We start from the raw sequence: 24,828 nt of genomic DNA, 5'->3' as shown, positions 1-24,828 counted from the left end.
ATAAGCATTTCGCTGCCCCCACTATAACATCTGCTAAACTGTGTACGTGACCAGTAAACTTTGATGTGATTGGCTGATTGTTACCGTGTCGAAACAATGGATCATATGACTCGCAATGTCGAACTGTAGCTATGCATTCTAAGAATAGTTCAGTCTCTCCTCTCCCCTCCTATTTGACACTATTGATAGTTGACGACGAGCCCGTCTCCCACGTGTCCTCCTTCCTCTGTCCCTCCGATTGTGAGCAGTGTGAGTATTACTGGTACGGTTGGAACATGATGCCTAACGGTGCCTATTCCAAACTACTTGGACGTTTAATTGTCTGTTCCTTCCTGTGGCGGAGGTCCAGTTGTCTCTCCTTCGCTGCAGTCGTCTCCGTTACACACCCAGGCAGACTAGAGTTACTGCAGCAAAAGGCCAGACGCTGTCCCCTCACACTCAAGACATATACAAGCTAATACACAACCTATAACTCAGCGCACGTATAACGCAACATGGGCTAAGTGACTATGCAAGAGTGCATGTCATCGTCAGTACTCACTGCCTCCTCTCTCTCCTGTTCATCTAACGCTACTCTTGAGGGTAGAGGGTAGTCTTACTGTGGTGAAGAAACCCCTGTGATGTTATTCAAACACCTTCAGTCGTGTGTGTGTGTAAAAGGTTTTGCAGGACCCAGGCCTTAACCAAACCGTTGCTGCACTAATCGTGGGTCTGGGATTGGGAGATGTGTGCTCATTTACTGTTTTCTGCCCCCGGAGGGGAGTGTGTGTGTGTGTGTGTGAGAGAGCTGGGATTGGTCGGTATAGTATCTCCCCCCCCCACTGTAGCATGAGCTTGTATAATCCCCCTTAGCGAGGAAAAGCAGACGGACACAGCCACGAAACACACCCAAACAATAATTCCCCTGCCCTCCAACTGTTTTTGCCTGTCGAGATTGGGTCTGCCAAAAGGTCTCGGCGTCTGGGCTGGCATGGGAAGTGGGTCTGTCCTCTCTGTCTGACGTTGGCCTGCCGCCGTGTCTGTGGGCTGTTGTGTAACAATGGAAATAGCAGGCTCTCTGCTGCGGCTCTGCAACCCACCCTACACACTCTCTCTCTTACTCTCTCTCGCTCTCTCCTCTGTCACATACACACACTGCAGCAGCAGCAGGAGACTATTTATAGACCAACCCAGCTAGGGGAAATTTGGGGAAGGCTAAATTCTCCCACTCTTTCATTTGCTCTCCCTGTCCCTCTCTCGCTGTCCCTCTCCTCTTCCTCACGTCGTTCTCTCTCTATACCTCTTCCTCATATCTTTCTCTCCTCTTCCTCACGTCTTTCTCTCTCCCCTCTGCCTCACACACACTAAAACACATTAATTTATATGCTAAGGTTTGAACAGCAAAAAAGCAGTTGTGTGATGGTCTAGCTCAAAAGCTGTGTAGTCAGGCAGTTGCACCATATCTACATTATAGATCACATTTCTACTCTGAATGTGTTGTAGCTGTGGTCTTTTGATGTATCTTTTCTCAACAACTGTGCTCTCATTCAGAGAGAGAGAGACCGGAGCGAGAGAGACCGAGAAAGTGCGGGACGTGAGGGGGCAGAGAGGAAGTGCAGATAGGGGATGGGTGTGTGAGTGGATTGAGAGATTAAGTGGTAGAGGGCACCTTTTCTTTGAGAAAGAGGAAAAAGAGAGAGCCATGACCGGCTTGAGTTGTAGGCCTCCAGCGAGCCTAGGCCTATATATATATATATATATATATATATATATATATATATGTGTGTGTGTGTGTGTGTGTGTGTGTGTGTGTGTGTGTGTGTGTGTGTGTATATATATATATATATATATATATATATATATTTATATATGTATATATATATATATATATATATATATGTGTGTGTGTTTGTGTATGTATATGACTCATCGTGGAACGCCACATGGAGGAAGAAAGAAGAGCAGCAGGGAGGGGCTGGAGAGGGTGAGCTCGTGTCTGTCCCATTGTGCTCTCTATACTTCCCTTTCGATGTTCACAGCAAATCAAGGCTAAGGCGGAAGCAATACCACTACACTGCCCAAGCCTAGCCGACCTATCCAGACCTTTCAGATCTGAAAACATTGAATGTTTAGGGCCAAGGGGAAGTGGTAGGGAGTGGAGTGATAGAGGGAGTAGTACGTTGTTTCATTCATTATCAATACACGTACAGACCTCACTATCCCTAGGGATGCAACTGCTGCTCCTACATAACATCACGTTTACATTTGAGTAATTTAGCAGCCGCTCTTATCCAGAGCGAATTACAGAAGCAATTAGGGTTAAGTGCCATCGACAGATTTTTCACCTTGTTGGCTCGGTGATTCGAACCAGCAACCTTTCGCTCTTAAGTGCTAGGCTACCTGCCGCCCCTACGTCACAGTTAAAGCCAAACAAAGGAGTGAGTAGTGTCATTTATTGACCAACCCTCTTTGGGCGTTAAGGGTCAGACCCTGGGCCAGTTGACTCTGTGTGTTGTGTAGGCTGAGGTCTGCCTTTCCTCTCTAAACATGGTGAGCCTGGTGACTGTCATGCTCTGTGTGGAGTGGCGATGATGTCAGCGAATCGGTGACGGAGAGCCTGCCTGTCACAGACTGGCAATTGTATAGATGGTCGGTCGCATAGACTGGCATTGTGATACGGCCACATTGTGTGGACAGGCTGACGTAGCATAGCTGAGTCGAGCACGGTTCTCTGAAAGTCCAAAACGGCGAGGTGGGAGGAACCATCATGAGGTAGCGAGAGAAACTGTAGAAATAGATATGAAAGAGACTAAAAGACAGAAGAGCACTACATGTGAAAGCTCACTTTTTAAAATATGAAACAGGGCTGAAGGTGATGTTTTGGGTATCAGTTTGTCTGGACAGCACACAAACGCACAACTGAAAATGAGACTTACTTAACACATTTTCACCGCACTGGAACACTCGTCTTCGTGTTACCCCTGCTCAGTAGTCTAGTCGTATTTTGAAAATGTTGTACTCGTGTAGTGGTTTCAAAAATTACCAACCTTTAGTCGAGTATTTGATCGAAATCTAATGGTCTGGATTACTCTTCATGCGGTGCTTTACTATTTTTCACCATTTTAGTATTTACTACTTTTAGTATTTACAACATACTAGGCTGTTTTTGTAATCTGGATTGGGCAGAGTGAGTAACAAGTCTCTCTCCTCTCTCCACTCCCCCCCAGAGGAAGAGTAGGCAGCAGACAGGATGAAGGAGGAGAACTTGTTTCATCGGAGGATGTCTCTGTCTCCCAACGCCACCTCTCCCTCCCCTCCTAAGATCGACCACCGCTCTCTGACCCGCAACATGTCTTACGGAGGAGAAAGCGAGCTTTTCCCGCTCAGCCCAGGTAAGGCTGGTGTGTTTTCACTAGTAACCAAACTGATGCAAACTCACCAAAACGGGGAGGAACTACCTAATCTTGTTTGCCACGTTTGTACACTAATGAATACACCCCTTGATATATACTCCACCAGACGTTTCCATAACCACCTTGTGACTTCACCACGCACCGCACAGAGATTTTAATGCCTGCACTAGGTTATTTTACATTTACATTTTTAGTCATTTAGCAGACGCTCTTATCCAGAGCGACTTACAGTAGTGAATACATTTCATTAAAAAAATGTTTTCCCCGTACTGGTCCACCGTGGGAATCAAACCCACAACCCTGGCGTTGCAAACACCATGCTCTACCCACTGAGCCACACAGGACCGCGGTTATACCTTTACACTAGCGCCAGGGACGTATTGTTAAGAAGAATGTTTGGTGAAGTATAAACCCTAGGGGTCACCTTTCAGTCCCAGCAGGTTACCACTAGAAATGACTGTAAACGAGTCTATCCAGGGATTGACATTAAGCTCTTCCAGACTTTTGCCTGTCTGGCAAGCCGAGAGCATTTTTTACTTTCATAAACATTTTAAGTTACTTGCCCAGTTTTTTGGGGAATGACATTTAGAGCATGCACAAATTGCAGTTGGCTGTCCGAATGCCTGCCTGTTTACCACACATGATCTGTCTGTCTGCTCTCTCTAATCTGCTCTGTCTGTCTGATTGTGTATGTGTCCTGTTTGCAGGTATGGAGTCAGAAGGGAATGGTGTGTCCATGATGAGTGACGAGATCAGCCCCGCCCAGTCGCCTAGCAGCAAGGTAAGAAGACCGCTTCTGATTGGACCTCTGTGTAACAATATCAGGTGGGTTTCCCGATATTGATGGATCTTTAGGATGAGTGATCAGTTTTCCCCAAACCACCTTGTTAATCACATCACATGCTTTCTGTTCTGGGATCAGCCTCCTCTACCCAAGTGTCAATCTTTTTTTATTTTATTTGTATTTATTTTTTCTCCCCTGCTTCGTGATATCCAATTGGTAGTTGCAGTCTTGTCCCATTGCTCCAACTCCCCTACGAATCTTAATATGACTATACAATGGAGAACCTGGACCAGTTCTGAAAAACTGCTTTGTCATATGCCAATATTGAGGCGCTCGCTTTTAATGTGTTCAAAACAAAATATAAACACAACATGCAACAATTTCCAAGATTTTACTGAGTTACAGTTCATATAAGGTAACCAGTCAATTTATATAAATTCATTAAGCCCTAATCTATGGATTTCACATGACTGGGAATACAGATATGCATTTGTTGTTCACAGATACCTTAAAAAAGGTAGGGTTGTTTAACGGAAAACCGCTCAGTATCTCGTGTGACCATTCACCTCATGCAGGGCGACACAACTCCTTTCACATAGAGTTGATCTGGCTGTTGATTGTGGCCTGTGGAATGTTGTCCCACTGCTCTTCAATGGCTGTTCCAGAGCATCCCAAATTAGTGCAATGGGTGACATTTCTGAGTACAGATCCTTGCGACATGGGACCGTGCATTATCATGCTAAAACATGAGGGGATGGCGGCAGATGAATGGAACTGCACGGTATCTCTGTACATTCAAATTGCCATCAATAAAATGCAATTGTGTTTGTTGTCCGTAGCTTATGCCTGCTCATACCATAACCCAATTGCCACCATGGGCACTCGGCTCACAACATTGACATCAACAAATTCCTCGCCCACACAACGCCATACATGTGGTACTGCCAAATTCTGTAAAACGACGTTGGAGGCGGCTTATGGTAGAGAAATTAACATTACATTTTCTGGCAACAGCTCTGGTGGACATTCCTGCAGTCAGCATGCTAATTGTATTCTCCCTCTGTGGCATTGTGTTGTCACAAAACTGCACATTTTAGAGCAGCATTCTATTGTCCCCAGGAAAAGGAGCACCTGTATAATGATCATTCTGTTTAATCAGCTTCTTGTTATGCCACAACTGTCAGGTGGATGGATTATCTTGGCAAAGGAGAAATGCTCATTTACAGGGATGTAAACAAATTTGTGCGCAACATTTTAGAGAATCAAGCGTACGGAACATTTCTGGGATCTTTTATTTCAGCTTTTCAAACATGGGACCAACACTTTACATGTTGCGTTTATATTTTTGTTCAGTGTACAGTAGATGCAAAGCTTTTCATGAACCTCAGCACACAAGTTTGTTTAGACAATTTAGAAATAGGCCTACATACAATGTTTTAAAATAAATATTATGTTATTAGAATTCCCGATTTATAATCGCCATGCTTGTCTCAGAAAGTGACTCATTTTATTAAGGGCTATTCATTGTTTAGTCTAACTAATGTAGGTGGCATTCGCTGGTTCTTGGCTATATCCATCATGCATTGCATCAGCACAAAACACAGCACTTATTCCGAGTGTTTCTTTTCTGTGATGACTCATCAATGATAGCAGTTCCCGTGGATCATTAAGCGTTTCCAGCAGCACTGTGGCCAAGTTAAGGTCATGTCCTCTCCCATTTCCCCGACACACACACACACACACACACACACACACACACACACAGATCTGTGTATGGAGTGATTCTGAACTACATTGAATATCTATGGGGCTTTGACCTATCTCCCACCCAACACCCCTCGTAACGCCAGAGACAATAGCGGACTCAACACAACACAGTCACACACAGCTCTCTTCCGAACACTCTAAAACACTCCTGAGTGCCAGTGTGTGAAGGCTCACTTCAGAAATGCAGTGTGGATGTGATTCATGCATAAACATCAGACATAGTCAGGTCCAATAGGGGTTAAAATGATTGCCGCTACTTTTTTCAAAACCTTGCCATAACGCTGATCCTATTTCTACAATGTTTTATGAGATTGGAGAACACATTGGGTGGGATCTTAGGCCGTTGTTCCATACAGAATCTTTCCAGATCCTTGATATCCATCGTCTGGTCTTATGGACTGCCCTCTTCCATTCAAACCACAGGTTTTCAATGGGGTTCAAGTCTGGAGACTGATATAGGCATTGTGTTAGGCAAATGTTGATTTTTGTGGTCAATTAACCATTTCTTTGTGGATTTTGATGTATGCTTGGGGTTATTGTGGTGCTGGAAGATGCACTTGCTGCCAAGTTTCCGCCACATGGCAGAGGCAACCAGGTTTTTGTCTTGAAGTAACTGGCCAGTGTTTCCAGATTTTATGAAATATGACCTACGATGAATTAAAATGAGTGAAATAGTTTAACTTCCAAAAAATGGTAATGGTAATTGTTTTAAGTAGCTTTACCATTTCCTCATAGAACAGGACGTCATGTTGGCTCACTGGCTGAGCTGGCCAATCAGCGGTCTACTCTATTTTTAATGACCGGTATACAGTGCATTAAAGTATTCAGACCCCTTGACTTTTTCCACATTTTGTTACGTTACAGCCTTACTCTAAAAATGATTACATTCTTTTTCCCCCCTCAATCTACACACAATATCCCATAATGACGAAGAAAAAACGGTTTTTTAGAAGTTTTTGCAAATGTATATACAGTACCAGTCAAACATTTTGACACACCTACTCATTCAAGGGTCTTTCTTTGTTTTACTATTTTCTACATTTGTAGAATAATAGTGAAGACATCAAAACTATGAAATAACACATATGGAATCATGTAGTAACCAAAAAAGTGAGATTCTTATAAGTAGCCACCCTTTGCCTTGATGAGCTTTGCACACTCTTGGCATTCTCTCAACCAGCTTCATGAGGAATGGCTTTCCAACAGTCTTAAAGGATTTCCCTCATACACTACCGTTCAAAAGTTTGGGTTCACTTAGAAATGTCCTTGTTTTTGAAAGAAAATGACATTTTTATCCATTAAAATAACATCAAATTGATCAGAAATAGTGTAGACATTGTTAATTTTGTACATGCCTATTGTAGCTGGAAACAGCAGATTTTTTATTTATTTTTATGGAATATCTACATGGGCGTACAGAGGCCCATTATCAGCAACCATCACTCCCGTGTTCAAATGGTGCGTTGTTAGCTAATCCAAGTTTATAATTTTAAAAGGCTAAATGATCATTAGAAAACCCTTTTGCAATTATGTTAGCACAGCTGAAAACTTATGCTGATTAAAAAAGCAATAAAACTGGCCTTCTTTAGACTAGTTGAGTATGGCCAGAAATGGCCAGAAACAAAGGACTTTCTTCTGAAACTCGTCAGTCTATTCTTGTTCTGAGAAACAAAGGCTGTTCCATGTGAGAAATTGCCAAGAAACTGAAGATCTCATACAACGCTGTGTACTACTCCCTTCACAGAACAGCGCAAACTGTCTCTAACCAGAATAGAAAGAGGAGTGGGAGGCCCTGGTGCACAACTGAGCAAAAAAACAAGGACATTTCTACGTGACCCCAAACTTTTGAACGGTAGTGAGTTGGACCACATATTGAAGGAAAAGCAGCCAACAAGTACTCAGCATATGTGGGAACTCCTTCAAGACTGTTAGAAAAGCATTCCAGGTGAAGCTGGTTAAGAGAATGCCAAGAGTGTGCAAAGCTGTCAAGGCAAAGGCTACTTTGAAGAATCTCAAAAATACAATATATTTTGATTTGTTGAACACTTTTTGCTTACTACATGATTCCATATGTGTTATTTCATAGTTTTGAAGTCTTCACTATTGTACAATTCTACCTGTATTTGGGCAATGCCAGGTTTCTTCCAGACGTGACTCTTGGCATTCGGGCCAAAGAGTTCAATCTTGGTTTCATCAGACCAGAGAATCTTCTTGATCATGGTCTGAGAGTCCTTTCGGTGCCTTTTGGCAAACTCCAAGCGGGCTGTCATGTGCCTTTTACTAAGGAGTGGCTTCTGTCTGGCCACTCTACCATAATGGTCTGATTTGGCGGATTGCTGCAGAGATGGTTGTCCTTCTGGAGCTCTGTAAGAGTGACCATCACCTCCCTGACCAAGGCCCTTCTCCCCCGATTGCTCAGTTTGGCCAGGCAGCCATTTCTAGAAAAAGTCATTTTAGAATGGAGGCCACTGTGTTCTTGGGGACCTTCAATGCTGCAGACATTTTTTTGGTACCCTTCCCCCAGATCTGTGCCTCGACACAATCCTGTCTCTGAGCTCTGTGAACAATTCCTTCGACCTCGTGGCTTGTTTTTTGCTCTGACATTTACACTCAACTGTGGGACCTTATATAAACAGGTGTGTGCCTTTCCAAATCATGTCCAATCAATGTAATTTACCACAGGTGGACTCCAATCAAGTTGTAGAAACATCTCAGGGTTGATCAATGGAAACAGGATGAATCTGAGCTCAATTTCTAGTCTCATAGCAAAGGGTCTGAATACTTATGTAAATCAGGTATTTCTGTTCTTAATTTTTATAAATTGTAAACATTTCCAATAACCTGTTTTCGCTTTGTCATGGGGTATTGTGTGTAGGTTGATGCAGAACATTTTTTTTATGTAATACATTTTCGTATAAGGCTGTAACGTAACAAAATGTGGTAAAAGTCAATGGGTCTAAAGACTTTCGAATGCACTGTATTTCAACACAGGACAGTTACTTCAAACCAAAAATCCTGGTTGCCTGGATCTTCCAGCAAGACAATAACTCCAAGGACAAAATCCACAAAGAAATGGTTCATTGATCACAAAATCAACATTTTTCAATGGTCATCTCATTCTCCAGACTTGAATCCCAGTCCATAAGCACAGACAAAGGATATCAATGATCTGGGAAATGTATGGCGGAATGATCTAAGATCGTATGTTTTCCAATCTCATAAAATCTTTTGGAAAAAGGCTCAACGTCATTATTCTTGTGAAGTTATGTATTAAAACAGGGGTGCCAATAATTCTTTGACAATCTCTTTCAACAACATTTGCTTAACAATTCACATAATAAGTTGCATGGAATCACTTTGTGTGCAATAATAGTGTTTAACATTTTTGAATTAATACCTAATCTCTGTACTTCACACATTTTAATTATCTCTAAGGTCACTCAGTCGAGCAGTGAATTTCAAACACCGATTCAACCACAAAGACCAGTGAGGTTTTCCAATGCCTCACAAATGAGAGCACTTATTGGTGGATGCATAAACAAAATGTTGAATATCCCTTTGGGCATGGTGAAGTTATTTATTACACATTGATGGTGTATCAGTACACCCAGTCACTACAAACTCAGTTGCCAGAGAGGTAGGAAGCCACTCAGCGATTTCACCATAAGGCCAATGGTGACTTTAAACCAGGTACAGAGTTAATGACTGTGATAGGAAAAACTGAGGATGGATCAACAACATTCTACTTACTCCACAATACTAATCAAATTGATAGAGTTAAAAGAAGGCCTGTACAGAATAAAAAATATTCCAAAACATGCATCCTGTTTGCAGCAACTTACTAAAGTAATACTGCAAAAAATGTGGCAAAGCAATTCACTTAATTTTTTCATACAAAGTGTTGTGTTTGGGGCAAATCCAATACAACATTACTGAGTACCACTCTCCATATTTTCTAGCATGGTGGTGGCAGCATCATGTTATGGGTATGCTTGTAATTATGAAGGAATAGAGCTAATCACAGGCAAAATCCTAGAAGAAAACCTGGTTGTCTGCTTTCCATCAGACACTGCGATACGAATTCACCTTTCAGCAGGACAATAACCAAAAATGCAAGGCCAAATCTATTGAGTTGCTTACCAAGAAGACCGTGAATGTAACTGAATGGCCAAGTTAAAGTTTTGACTTAAAAAATGAAAATGGTTGTTTAGCAATGATCACCAACAAATTTGACAAAGCTTGAAGAATTTTTTTTAAGAATAATGGGAAAATCTTGGTCAATCCAGGTGTGTAAAGCTTTCAGAGACTTACCCAGAAAGACTCTGCTGTAATGACAGTTAAATCCATTTTAATCCCACGTTGTAACACAACGTAATGTTGAAAAAGTCAAGGGGCGTTAATACTTTGAAGGCACTGTATGACATCCCAAATGGCACCCTATTACCAACATGGTGCTCTACTTTTGACCAGAGCCCTATGGTTATATTGCTGTGTGGTAAAACTCAACATGCAGGCCAGTACAGTAGAGCATTTTCCTATTGATCAGTGTCAGGAGTAGATTGGTCTATGTACTCACACTACACTAAGACTACACTGCACTCCTGTTTCAGACAGAACCAAAGGTCCAGTGCCTTCCACTTATATTGGCACCCTTGGTAAATATGAGCAAAACGGGCTATAAAAGAAATGCATTTGCTGTTTATCCTCTTGGTCTTTCACTCAAAATATTCACAAAAAATCTCATCTTTAATTTAAGTAAAATGATTGAAAAAAATAAATGTGAAATAAATTAAATAAAAAAAATTCTCCAAAACATGTGTGCCACAATTATTGGCACCCCTAGAAATTCTTATGAGAAAAATCTGAAGTATATTCCCATTCATATTTTACATTTTTTAAGTTCACCTGAGTGTTTAGGAATACTTAAGTGGTAAGCCATGACTTCCTGTTTCACTGGGGTATAAATATGACGTGACATACAGGCCAAGTTCCCATGGTCAACCATTACTATGGGAAAGACCTGAGAATACAGTAATGATGTGCGACAAAAGGTTGTTGAGCTGCGCAAATCAGGAAATGGCTATGAGAAAATAGCTCAACGGTTGAAAAATGCCTATTTTCACTGTCAGGACAATAATTAAAAAGTTTAAAGCAACTGGTGATGTTAACAATCGGCCTGGAAGAGGACGTGTGTCCTATGTTGACCTCACACACAGTGAGGAAGATCGTTCAAGTGGTCAAAACAACTCCAAGGATCACAGCTGGAGAATTGCAGATGTTATTTGGGTCTTGGGGTCAGAAAGTCTCCAACTATAATCAAACGCCACCTACAGTGGGGAGAACAAGTATTTGATACACTGCCGATTTTGCAGGTTTTCCTACTTACAAAGCATGTAGAGGTCTGTAATTTTTATCATGGGTACACTTCAACTGTGAGAGACGGAATCTAAAACAAAAATCCAGAAAATCACATTGTATGATTTTTAAGTAATTAATTTGCATTTTATTGCATGACATAAGTATTTGATCACCTACCAACCAGTAAGAATTCCAGCTCTCACAGACCTGTTAGTTTTTCTTTAAGAAGCCCTCCTGTTCTCTACCTGTATTAACTGCACCTGTTTTGAACTCGTTACCTGTATAAAAGACACCTGTCCACACACTCAATCAAACAGACTCCAACCTCTCCACAATGGCCAAGACCAGAGAGCTGTGTAAGGACATCAGGGATAAAATTGTAGACCTGCACAAGGCTGGGATGGGCTACAGGACAATAGGCAAGCAGCTTGGTGAGAAGGCAACAACTGTTGGCGCAATTATTAGAAAATGGAAGAAGTTCAAGATGACGTCAATCACCCTCGGTCTGGGGCTCCATGCAAGATCTCACCTCGTGGGGCATCAATGATCATGAGGAAGGTGAGGGATCAGCCCAGAACTACACGGCAGGACCTGGTCAATGACCTGAAGAGAGCTGGGACCACAGTCTCAAAGAAAACCATTAGTAACACATTACGCCGTCATGGATTAAAATCCTGCAGCGCACGCAAGGTCCCCCTGCTCAAGCCAGCGCATGTCTAGGCCCGTCTGAAGTTAGCCAATGACCATCTGGATGATCCAGAGGAGTTATGGGAGAAGGTCATGTGGTCTGATGAGACAGAAAAAGAACTTTTTGGTCTAAACTCCTCGCTGTGTTTGGAGGAAGAAGAAGGATGAGTACAACCCCAAGAACACCATCCCAACCGTGAAGCATGGAGGTGGAAACATCATTCTTTGGGGATGCTTTTCTGCAAAGGGGACAGGATGACTGCACCGTATTGAGGGGAGGATGGATGGGGCCATGTATCGCGAGATCTTGGCCAACAACCTCCTTCCCTCAGTAAGAGCATTGAAGATGGGTTGTGGCTGGGTCTTCCAGCATGACAACGACCCGAAACAACACACAACCAGGGCAACTAAGGAGTGGCTCTGTAAGAAGCATCTCAAAGTCCTGGAGTGGCCTAGCCAGTCTCCAGACCTGAACCCAATAGAAAATATTTGGAGAGAGCTGAAAGTCCGTATTGCCCAGCGACAGCCCCGAAACCTGAAGGATCTGGAGAAGGTCTGTATGGAGGAGTGGACCGAAATCCCTGCTGCAGTGTGTGCAAACCTGGTCAAGAACTACAGGAAACGTATGATCTCTGTAATTGCAAACAAAGGTTTCTGTACCAAATATTAAGTTCTGTTTTTCTGATGTATCAAATACTTATGTCATGCAATAAAATGCAAATTAATAACTTAAAAATCATACAATGTCATTTTTCTGGATTTTTGTTTTAGATTCCGTCTCTCACAGTTGAAGTGTACCTATCATAAAAATGACAGACCTCTACATGCTTTGTAAGTAGGAAACACTGCCGATTTTGCAGGTTATCAAATACTTGTTCTCCCCACTGTACGTAACCACAAGTTGGTTGGGAGGATTGCCATAAAAAAAGCCTTTGCTGTCGTCAAACAAACTCAAGCCTACAGTTTGCAAAAGGTTACTAGAACTTTCAATAGGACCGGGTTCTATTGTCAGATGAGACCAAAATAGAGCTTTTTGGAAACAAACACCAGAGGTGGGTTTGGCGTAGACAGAAAGATCTCAATGCAGAAAAGTACCTCATCCTCACTGAGGTATGGTGGTGGATCTTTTATGTTGTGGGCCTGTTTTTCTTCCAAAGCCCCTGGACAACTTGTTAGGATACATTTGAAGTCAGAAGTTTACATACACTTAGGTTGGAGTCATTAAAACTCGTTTTTCAAAAACTCCACAAATTTCTTGTTAACAAACTATAGTTTTGGCAAGTCGGTTAGGACATCTACTTTGTGCATTACACAAGTCCTTTTTCCTACAATTGTTTACAGACAGATTATTTCACTTATAATTCACTGTATCACAATTCCAGTGGGTCAGAAGTATCCATGCACTAAGTTGGTTGTTCCTTTAAACGGCTTGGAAAATTCCAGAAAATTATGTCATGGCTTTAGAAGCTTCTGATGGGTAAATTGACATCATTTGAGTCAATTGGAGGTGTACCTGTGGATGTATTTCAAGGCCTACCTTCAAACTCAGTGCCTCTTTGCTTGACATCATGGGAAAATCAAAAGAAATCAGCCAAGACCTCAGAAAAAAAATTGTAGACCTCCACAAGTCTGGTTCATCATTGGGAGCAATTTCCAAACGCCTGAAGGTACCACGTTCATCTGTACAAACAATAGTACGCAAGTATAAACACCATGGGACCATGCAACCGTCATACCGCTCAGGAAGGAGACGCGTTCTATCTCCTAGAGAGGAACGTACTTTGGTGCGAAAGTGCAAATCAATCCCAGAACAGCAGCAAAGGACCTTGTGAAGATGCTGGAGGAAATAGGTGCAGAAGTATCTATATCCACAGTAAAACGAGTCCTATATCGACATAACCTGAAAGGCCGCTCAGCAAGGAAGAAGCCAATGCTCCAAAAACGCCATAAAAAAGCCAGACTACGGGATTGCAACTGCACATGGGGACAAAGATTGTACTTTTTGGAGAAATGTCCTCTTGTCTGATGAAACAGAAATAGAACTGTTTGGCCATAATGACCATTGTTATGTTTGGAAAAAGGGGGAGGCTTGCAAGCCGAAGAACACCATCCCAACCGTGAAGCACGGGGCTGGCAGCATCATGTTGTGGGGGTGCTTTGCTGCAGGAGGGACTGGTACACTTCACAAAATAGACGGCATCATCAGGAAAGAAACTGATGTGGATATATTGAAGCAACATCTCAAGACATCAGTCAGGAAGTTAAAGCTTGTTCGCAAAGGGGTCTTCCAAATGGACAATGACCCCAAGCATACTTCCAAAGTTGTGGCAAAATGGCCTAAGGACAACAAAGTCAAGGTATTGGAGTGGCCATCACAAAGCCCTGACCTCAATCCTATAGAAGATTTATGGGCAGAACTGGAAAAAGTGTGTGCGAGCAAGGAGGCCTACAAACCTGACTCAGTTTCACCAGCTCTGTCAGGAGGAGTGGGCCAAAATTCACAACTTATTGTGGGAAGCTTGTGGAAGGCTACCTAAAACTTTTGACCCAAGTTAAACAATTTAATGGCAATGCTACCAAATACTAATTGCGTGTATGTAAACTTCTGACCCACTGGAAATGTGATGGAAAGAAATAAAAGCTGAAATTAAATCATTCTCTCTGCTATTATTCTGACATTTCACATTCTTAAAATAAAGTGGTGATCCTAACTGACCTAAGACGGGGAATTTTTACTAGGATTAAATGTCAGGAATTGTGAAAAACTGAGTTTAAATGTATTTGGCTAAGGTCTATGTAAACTTCCGACTCCAACTGTACATAATATCATGGACTCGATCAAGTACCAGCAGATATTAAATTAAAACTTTACTGCCTCTGCTAGGAAGCTTAAACTGGGCCTTGGTTGGAACTTCCAGCAGGACAATGATCCAAAGCACACATCAAAATCGACACAAAAATGGTTCACTGACCACAGAATCAAGGTTTTGCCATGGCCATGCCAGTCCCATGGCATAAACCCCATAGAAAACATGTGGGATGAGCTGAAGAGAGCCCACAAGCGTGGACCTGGGAATCTGAAGGATCTGGAGAGATTCTGTATGGAGGAATGGTCTCAGATCCCTTGCCATGTGTTCTCCAACCTCATTATAGGAGAAGACTCAGAGCTGTTATCTCGGCAAAGGGAGGTTGCACAAAGTATTGAATGAAGGGGTGCCAATAATTGTGGCACGCACATATTTGAGAAATATTTGTTTCATGTTAAGAATGTATTTTTTCTTTCAATTATTTTACTTGAATTAAAAGTTAGATTTTAGTGAATATTTAGAGAAAAATTTACAGCTTGTTTTGCTCATTTTTACCAAGGGTGCCAATATTAGTGGGCACTGTATCATGGCTGTACTCTGTTCAGGTCAGACACTGAAGAAATGTGTGTGTGTGTGTGTGTGTGTGTGTGTGTGTGTGTGTGTGTGTGTGTGTGTGTGTGTGTGTGTGTGTGTGTGTTTATTTAAATATAATCTATGAATGGGATAGACCAGAGTGTTATGAAGCTGTTTTATAGGTGAGCTCACAAGAAGAGGAGTGTGTCCATCATTGACTCTCATCTGTCCATCTCTTCCTCCTTCAGTCTGAGTCCAGGATGTTCAATAACGGTCTGGAGGACTGCTCCTCCCCCACAGAGAAGCTGGCCCGGAAGGAGTCTCTCAAGGTAACTCATCACTCCCTGGCCGGGAAGGGGTCGCAGAGAGGGGATGTCTTGCAGGAAAAATATTGATGGGCATTTTAAGCTGGTTGGGGGAAAATATTTAGATTTGCATATATTTAGATCCGCGTTTCCCAATTGGTTTCTCTGGGACGTCTAGGTCAGCACATTTTGATTGCAGCCATGCATTAGCGCACCTTATTCAACTAATGAGAGCTGTGTGATTAGTTGAATAAGCCTAGTTTGTACAGGGCTGGAATGTGAATGTGCTGTGTCCACAAGGAATGGATTGGGAGACATGTATCTGCCGAACATACAACTACTAATGAAAAGGAATTGAGGTTGCGTCAAGAAAAGGTTTAGAAGCAAGAGCTCTGGTCCTTTGTGTAATTCACAGAATGGGATATCGCCCCCTTTTAAAAAAAATTATCATTAGTTAACATACACTGCTGCCCTAACTAGAGGCACATAATAAATACAAGTCTGCCTGTGTGTATGTATGACTTGTTTTGACTGTACCTCCCCCTAGTGAGTATCTGACTACTTGTTTTGTCTTGTTCATTTGCAAGTCACAAAACAATGAGTCATCCTAAAGATTCCGTCTGTGTGCTGCAGGTCCAGAAGAAGAATTACAGACAGGAGAAGAAGCGGGCAGCCAAAGAACTGTCAAGCGCTCTGAAGGACCCCAGTGTTGTCATCACGGCTAACTGGCTAAAGGTAATTTGGGAATATCTCCTCACCCACTGTTGCTTTCCAAGGATGTTTTTTTCCTATATTACCGTGACACATTAAAACGTGTCATACACACTCATAATGTAATAGTATTGAGGCCTCCTCCACTCTCACTCCTGGTAGATTCGTGGTTCGCTAAAGAGCTGGACCAAGCTGTGGTGTGCCCTGAAGCCGGGGGTCCTGCTGATCTATAAGACCCCTAAATCGGACCACTGGGTGGGCACCCTCCTGCTCAACGCGTGCAAGCTGATTGAGAGGCCCTCCAAGAAGGACGGCTTCTGCTTCAAGCTCTACCACCCGCTGGACAAGTCCATCTGGGCTGTCAAGGTCAGACACGGAGCTCTCATCAATGGCAGAGTTCACTGTTGCTCTATATCTGGATTACTTTGTTATTATTATCAGCTTCATAATATTCCACATTTTCTTTTGTCTGTTAGTTTGTGTCTCATGACATGAGTGCATGGAGAGGTCCGGTTGGAAGTACATGACTTCTGCTTTTGTGTTTGTGTACTTTACAAATGGCTTCTGTAGCATTTGTAATGCCATATTCTGGCTTCAGAACTCTTGGGTTGTGTTGTCTTGTTACAATTGTTGTATAATTATACTGAACAAAAATATGAAAGCAATAATCAACAATTTAAAAGATACAGTTCATATAAGGACATTTAAATAAATCAATTCATTAGGCGCTCATCTATGGATTTCACATGACTTGGTTGGGTTTCAGCCATGGGTAGGCCTGGGAGGGCATAGGCCCACCCACTGGGGAGCCGGGCCAAGCCAGTCAGAATTAGTTTTTCCCTACAGAAGGGATTTATTGCAGACAGAAATACACCCTGGGCTGGCATGGTTACACCTGGTCTGCGGTTGTGAGGCCGATTGGACGTACTACCAATTCTCTAAAAATGACGTTGGATGCAGCTTATGGTAGAGAAATGTACATAAAATACTCTGGCAACAGCTCTGGTGGACATTCCTGCAGTCAGCATGCCAATTGCACACTCCCTCAAAACTTGAGACATCTATGGCATTGTGTTGTTGGATATAACTGCACGTTTTAGAGTGGCCATTTATTGTCCCCAGCACAAGGTGCACATGTGTAATGATTATGCTGTTTAATTAGCTTCTTGGTGTGCCACACCTGTCAGGTGGATGGATTATCTTAACAAAGGATAAAATGCTCACTAACAGGGATGTTAACAAATTTGGGCACATCATTTTAATAAGCTTTTTATGCGAATGGAACATTTCTGGGATCTTTTATTTCAGCTCATGAAACATGGTGCCAGCACTTTACATGTTGTGTTCATATTTTTGTTCACTGAACTTTATTCACAGCAGTATAAAGATTGTCCACATAGTGATACTATTAAGCATGAGGAAGTGTAATGTTAACCCCTCTGTCTTTGGTGTCCTAAGGGTCCTAAAGGGGAAAATGTTGGCTCCATCACCCAGCCTCTACCCAGCAACTACCTGATCTTCAGAGCTGCGTCAGAGTCTGACGGTGAGAAGTTATTTTGCTTGTGTGTGTGTGTGTGTGTGTGTGTGTGTGTGTGTGTGTGTGTGTGTGTGTGTGTGTGTGTGTGTGTGTGTGTGCATGCTCGCCTTCACGCTATATTCAGAACACAACGACCCTAGTGGTATTAGAGCTGTGTCTGTCTGAGTGGCTGTACAATCGGTGTATGTGTGCAAGCACCTGTTGGTGTCTGACAACCTTTGACCCCTGACCCCCTCTCTCCACCCCAGGTCGGTGTTGGATGGATGCTCTGGAGCTGGCTCTGAGCTGCTCCAGCCTCTACAAGCTGACAGCTAAAGCAGGGAGAGATGGAGACCTCAGCACCTCCTCGGAGTCCTCCCATATACTACAGCTACTGCAGTCTACTGCCCTCACTGATGCTGAGCTACTACAGTAAGTAGCACATACATACTACTACAGCTACTGCAGTCGACTGCTCTCAGTAGCTATGTTTCCATTAACTTGTCCAGTGATTTTTTTTTTGTTGTTGTTGTTGACATTTATAAAGTTTGCATAGAAAATACATGTGACAATTGCCTGCTAGGGTGCATTTCCATTTTATTATCTTGTCTATAAAAACACCTGGATGTAATGAAGTCACATAAACCAATTTTTTTTCAATGGCAAAAAACCTAGTGTTGAATAAAAATGTATTGGTTGAATTGTTTCCATTACCCATTTAGGCAAATTGCACATGAATACATTGTCTCAGGTAGCCCGTGAAAGCCAGCATGGACAGAATGCAATAATTGACTAATATTTCCCATATTCGAATAGTTCTCATGTGCCAACGTATCGCCAAGGTCCGTGCCATGTTTTTACATTTTTAAAATTTTATTTAACCTTTATTTAACTAGGCAAGTCAGTTAAGAACAAATTCTTATTTACAATGATGGCCTACCAAAAGACAAAAGGTCTCCTGTGGTGACGGGGATTAAAAATATAGGACAAAACACACATCACGACAAGAGAGACCCCACAACACTACATAAAGAGTGACCCAAGATGACAACACAGCATGGTAGCAATACAACATGACAACAACATGGTAGCAAGACAAAATGGTAGCAGCACAAAACATGGTACAAGCGTTATTGGGCACAGACAACAGAGCATAAGGCAAGACGGTAGAGACAACAATACATCACGTGAAGCAGCCAGAACTGTCACCTGTAATAATTGGATGGAGAAACTTGCCAGCCAACCAGAATAGCAAGGGGACGCAATTCAGGCATTCTTGAAAGTCAGGACAATTCTTGTCCTGCAAAGGAAAAAAAATGTATAGGTGAAAAAAAGTATTATGCAAGCAGTAGGCACTTAGAATTAAATGTGGAGTGGAGCTTATAGTTACATAATATCATGCCCCGCGTACCTTCAAAAGTATTCGGCGAGCATCATTTATTTGAAAAACACAGTTTACATCATCAGTTGTCGCACTTAAGAAAGTTCGCCAAAAGAAAAATCTACCCCTGTCGAATGGATAACAATGTTGTTGATCTTGAGAAAATGTACCCTATATCTGTCAATGAAAACCTGCATAGTGACACTGAGCTACTACAATGAGTAGCACACACACATGCACAGACGTAGGCAATGGTGGCTAGTGTTGCACGTTATACTGGCACTTAGGTACTTTTTCGATACTTAAAAACAAGTGGTTTGGTACTTCTGTCAGATGTGTTTCACGTGATTGGATCAAGTCTATCAGCACAGCCCCTTTATAGCACGAAGAGCAGTGCCTGCTCCACTTAATCATTTGTTGCTAGTGCTGTCTGGTCTGCATTGTTAGCTTCCTAGTCAGGCTGCGCAGAAGAGTTAACACACTTGAATAATGCAACACGGCATGTAGAAATGTCAAAACTTTTCATTACTGTTTGCAAAACAATGTCTATACAGACTAGAACACTTACAATGCAAGACGATACCGGTAGCTTCCAGCTTTAATTGAAGGCTAACGTTCTTTGCTGGCTTACAGCTGAGTTCACTACCATAGTACTTTGTTTGTCATAATATGCAAAGCATAACGCAAAATATGCTGAATGTCACCAAAAACGTTAATTCACTTAATCTCCCTCGCCACCAAAAACTAAATTTTGTCTCCCTTCCTCCCGTCTTGTTTCCACTAGATTCCACAGCCATATTCTGCCTTGCTAATGGCAGTATTACTTTCTTAAAGAGACAGCACACTCTTTTATAAAATAAGAGATTGCTTCTTCTATGCAAATGTTGTTGATCAGTACAATAATCTACAAACTCAGCATGCTACAATTTTGAAGATTTTACTGAGTTACAGTTCATGTAAGTAAATCAGTCAATTGAAATCATTTCATTAGACCCTAATCTATGGATTTCACATAACCGCGTAAACAGATATGCATCTGTTGGTCAAAGATACCTTAATAAAAAGGTAGGGGTGAGGATCAGAAAACCAGTCAGTATCCAGTGTGACCACCATTTTGCCTCATGCAGCACGACACATCTCCTTCGCATAGAATTGATCAAGCTGTTGGTTGTGGACTGTGGAATGTTGTGACCATGCTCAATGGGTGACATGTCTGGTGACAATGCAGACCATGGAAGAACTGTGACATTTTCAGCTTCCAGGAGTTGTGTACAGGTCCTTGTGACATGGAGCTGTGCATTATCATGCTGAGACATGAGGTGATGGCGGCAGATTGGCACGACAATAGGTCTCAGGATCTCATCACGGTCCATTCAAATTGCCATCGATAAAATGCAATTGTGTTCATTGTCCGTAGCTTATGCCTGCCCATACCATAACTCCACTGCCATGGGGAACTTTGTTTACAATGTTGACATAAGCAAACTGCTCGCCCACACAAAGCCATACACACTGTCTGCCATCTGCCTGGTACAGTTGAAACCGGGATTCAACCGTGATGAGCACAGTTCTCCAGCGTGCCAATCGCCATCAAAGTTGGATTCGACTCCAACTGCAGTCAGACCCTGGTGAGGAGGATGAGCATGCAGATGAGCTTTCCTGAGACGATTTCTGACCGTTTGTGCAGAAATTCCTCAGTTGTGCAAACCCACAGTTTGATCAGCTGTCTGGGTGGCTGGTCTCAGGAGATCCCGTAGGTGAAGAAGCCGGATGTGGAGGTCCTGGGCTTGCATGGTTATACGTGGTCTGCGGTTGTGAGGCTGGTTGAATGTACTGCCAAATTCTCTAAAACTATGTTTGAAGCGGCTTACGGTAGAGAAATTAACGTTCAATCCACTGGCAACAGCTCGGGTGGACATTCCTGCAGTCAATGTAATTTGCACGCTCCCTCAACTTGAGACATCTCTGGCATTGTGTGTGACTAAACTTCACAAGTGGCCTTTTATTTTCCCCAGCACAAGGTGCACCTGTGTAATGATCATGCTGTTTGATTAACTTCTTGATATTATCTTGGCAAAGGAGAAATGCTCACTAACAGGGATGTAAACAAATTGATGCACAACATTTGAGAGAGAAGCTTTTTGTGCATATGGAACATTCCTTGATCTTTTTATTTCAGCTCATGAAACATGGGACCAACACTTTGCATGTTGTGTTTATATTTTTGTTCAGTGTAGTATGTTCTCTGAGCAGTTGCCATTAAAATAAGTCCTAAATGGAAGAGATTGTTTGTCATCTGTATCCCCATGAAATCAGCTAAAACAAACTCAATAACTTAATGCATGCATTCACCTGTATTGTGAATAGACTTAGGCTACATCTTGATTTCCAGTTTATCAATAGAGATGTACCATTCAAATAAATAATTACCATTGTTTTGTAGTTAGATTGGTCAAAACAAAGTCAAATTGATTGTATAATTGATTCATTACTGCATTATTGGGATCTCTAAAAAATGTACATGCACGTGTTCAAATCTAATTATATTGAGCTCAAAAGATGCCCAACGATTGAACACCGCGCTGAGAGCAGTAGCTGAGTTTCTATCTGGATCAAGTGCCATTCTGTGTCTAATACGCCTTTTTTTTGTGATATAGTTTTGGTATTGTGATAGTAAACCTGGTATCCAAGTCCAAATTCTGGTATCGTGAAAACACAGCTGGTGGCGCAGTCAACATCTGCTTTTTATTTCAACACAGATGTCTTATGTGATTTTGGCATGAACATAATTACCGTAATTTCTGGACTATAAGCCGCTACTTTTTTCCCAGGCTTTGAACCTCGCGGCTTAAACAATGACACGGCTAATATATGGATTTTTCCCGCTTTCAGTTTATTTCAGTTTTTTGGCGGCATGAAGCTTTCATTAGACCAATGAAATTGCCGAACGGGTTAAGGTCAAACATATATTTTTTGTTTACTGTTTAGATTAAATCGAGCGCTCTCAAACTTCCCATCATTCTGATTACGGTAGTCATTTTGTCACCCTGATTTCTGGGGGTACAACAAAGTATTTGCAGCCACTCGACATCAGTGTAAATCGTGCATTTAAGGTGGCGCTCCGTGTTCAGTGGGAGGCTTGGTTGACAAGTGGGGAGAAATCCTTCACTAAAACGGGCCGCATGCGAAGAGCAACTTATGGTCAAGTCTGCCAGTGGGTCCTGACAGCGTGGAGCATTGTCAAAAAATCCACTATCATCAACGGGTTTCGAAAGGCTGGACTGCTGCGTGTTGAAGAGGGCTCAGCGGGGGATTTGCCTCCGGATGAAAGTGACGAGAGCGACAATGAAAACGATCCAATATCGGATGAAGCAATTCTGAGGCTATTCAACTCCGACACCGAAGGAGATGGTTTCAGTGCACAGGAGGAGGAAGATGGTGACCAATGACTTTCTTGGTAGGCTACTGTTTACTGCTAATTTTTAATTTTTTGTTTCAAGCCGTGCTTCGTTAAAGCCTATTTATTTTTGTTACAAGCCGTGCTTCGTTAAAGCCTATTTATTTTTGTTACAAGCCGTGTTTCGTTAAAGCCTGTGTAAAGTTAATTTGTTTCAATGTACCGGTAGGCACCTGCGGCTTATAGACATGTGCGGCTTATTTATGTTCAAAATAATAATTTAAAAAAAATTCTGTGGGTGCGGCTTATATTCAGGTGCGCTTAATAGTCCGGAAATTATGGTATATAATATAGGATCCACATAAAGTGTATCAGCCTATGGAGTTGCTTATAAATTGCTTTTAACATGTTAGCCCCAAGTTTTACACAGTATTTACTGAAATGTACAGTTGATACGCATGTCACAACACTACTGCATGTCAGGGCCTAACTGTTTCTTATGTGGGGAATCCTAAGAGAGAGAACTAATTGTGACTGCAGGATCTGGTGCATGGTCCTTGCTCAATGACCAACGTTTCTGGGTTTGTCCTTTCCAGGAGTCCCCTCTGATCATTGGGTGATTATCAGTATAGTCTTCCCAGGTGTTGAAAGCCGGAATCATAAGGATGTTGGAAAAATAACATCTCTGGGTTTCTGATCACCTTTGAGGAAATTAACTGCTGTTGTTGCAATAGCATCGTAAGGAGTCTTAGTGCCCCCCTGCTATCTTGGTCATTTATTAAGGATAATCACTATATGTGTAATAAATCACTGCTTATTTAATGAAAACCAATCCAAAATATATTTTGTATCATTTAATTCTATGAGCCTCTGTTTGCCCATTTAAAATACTTAGTCTGATTGTTGGACGTTACGAAACACATTTGAATATATTTACATACACAGCCCTGATTTGCTGATAGGATGGTCTATAGTCCACCCCCTTACCCAGATGAACAGTCATTTGGTCTATTTTAATCAGGTCATGATGTGGGCCAACGGTCCCATCCCAACTGAACAGGCTGAAATTCCAGCCATTTTTTTCAAACCGCTCTTACACAAAAATGGCATTATCGTTTTCACAATTTCAAATCAACATCAAATTTTATTTGTCACATGCGCCAAATACAGCAGGTGTACACCTTACAGTGAAACGCTTACTTACAAGCCCTTAACCAACAATGTTTTAAGAAGTTAAGAAAAAAAGTTAAGTACAAAATAGAAAAATAAAAGTAACAAATAATTAAACAACAGCAGTAAAATAGCAATAGCGAGGCGATATACAGGGGGTTGTGGTACAGAGTCAATGTGCGGGGCACCGGTTAATTGAGGTAATATGTACATGAAGGTAGATTTAAAGTGACTATGCATAGAGAGTAGCAGCAGCGTAATAGAGGGGTCTGGGTAGCCCTTTGATTAGCTGTTCAGAAGTTTTATGGCTTGGGGGTAGAAGCTGTTAAGAAGCCTTTTGAACCTAGACTTGGTGCTCCGGTACCGCTTGTCGTGTGGTAGCAGAGAGAACAGTCTATGACTAGGGTGGCTGGAGTCTTTGACAATTTTTAGGGCCTTCCTCTGACACCGCCTGGTATAGAGGTCCTGGATGGCAGGAAGCTTGGCCATACAAGGCAGTGATAAAACCAGTCAGGATGCTCTCAATGGTGCAGCTGTAGAACCTTTTGAGGATCTGAGGACCCATGCCAAATCTTTTCAGTCTCCTGATGGGGGAATAGGCTTTGCCGTACCCTATTCACGACTGTCTTGGTGTGTTTGGACCATGACAGTTTGTTGGTGATGTGAACACCAAGGAACGTGAAGCTCTCATCCTGCTCCTCTGCAGCCCCGTCAATGAGAAAGGGGGCGTGCTCCGTCCTCCTTTTCCTGTAGTCCACAGTCATCTCCTTTGTCTGGATCACATTGAGGGAGAGGTTGTTGTCCTGGCACCACATGGCCAGGTCTCTGACCTCCTCCCTATAGGCTGTCTCGTTGTTGGTGATCAGGCCTACCACTGTTGTGTCATCGGCAAACTTGATGATGGTGTTGAAGTCGTGACTGGCCATGCAGTCATGAGTGAACAGGGAGTACAGGAGGGGACTGAGCACGCACCCCTGGGG

At 42.3% G+C, this 24,828-nt stretch overlaps 1 protein-coding gene across 4 annotated transcripts in view; it reads left to right on the top strand.

Annotated features, from left to right (window-relative positions):
• The window catches only part of osbpl5 (oxysterol binding protein-like 5), a 153,023-nt gene that overhangs the window by 54,024 nt on the left and 74,171 nt on the right, over window positions 1-24,828 (top strand). For 3 of the 4 annotated variants that reach the window (XM_014123857.2, XM_014123859.2, XM_014123860.2), the window contains 7 exons: window positions 3,207-3,371; window positions 4,100-4,173; window positions 15,617-15,697; window positions 16,307-16,408; window positions 16,547-16,750; window positions 17,843-17,927; window positions 18,170-18,332. In XM_014123857.2, coding sequence (XP_013979332.2) covers window positions 3,230-3,371; window positions 4,100-4,173; window positions 15,617-15,697; window positions 16,307-16,408; window positions 16,547-16,750; window positions 17,843-17,927; window positions 18,170-18,332 — 851 coding nt within the window. In that variant the 5' untranslated portion in view covers window positions 3,207-3,229. Of the gene's footprint in view, window positions 1-1,940; window positions 1,964-3,206; window positions 3,372-4,099; window positions 4,174-15,616; window positions 15,698-16,306; window positions 16,409-16,546; window positions 16,751-17,842; window positions 17,928-18,169; window positions 18,333-24,828 lie in introns of those variants that run through there. The other variant, XM_014123861.2, reaches the window with a different exon arrangement.

Source organism: Salmo salar, chromosome ssa10 (genome assembly GCF_905237065.1).
Source record: "Salmo salar chromosome ssa10, Ssal_v3.1, whole genome shotgun sequence".
NCBI classification, from domain to species: domain Eukaryota; kingdom Metazoa; phylum Chordata; class Actinopteri; order Salmoniformes; family Salmonidae; genus Salmo; species Salmo salar.
The sequence above is the reverse complement of the archived record's forward strand: the minus strand, read 5'-3'. Positions and strand labels throughout refer to the sequence as shown.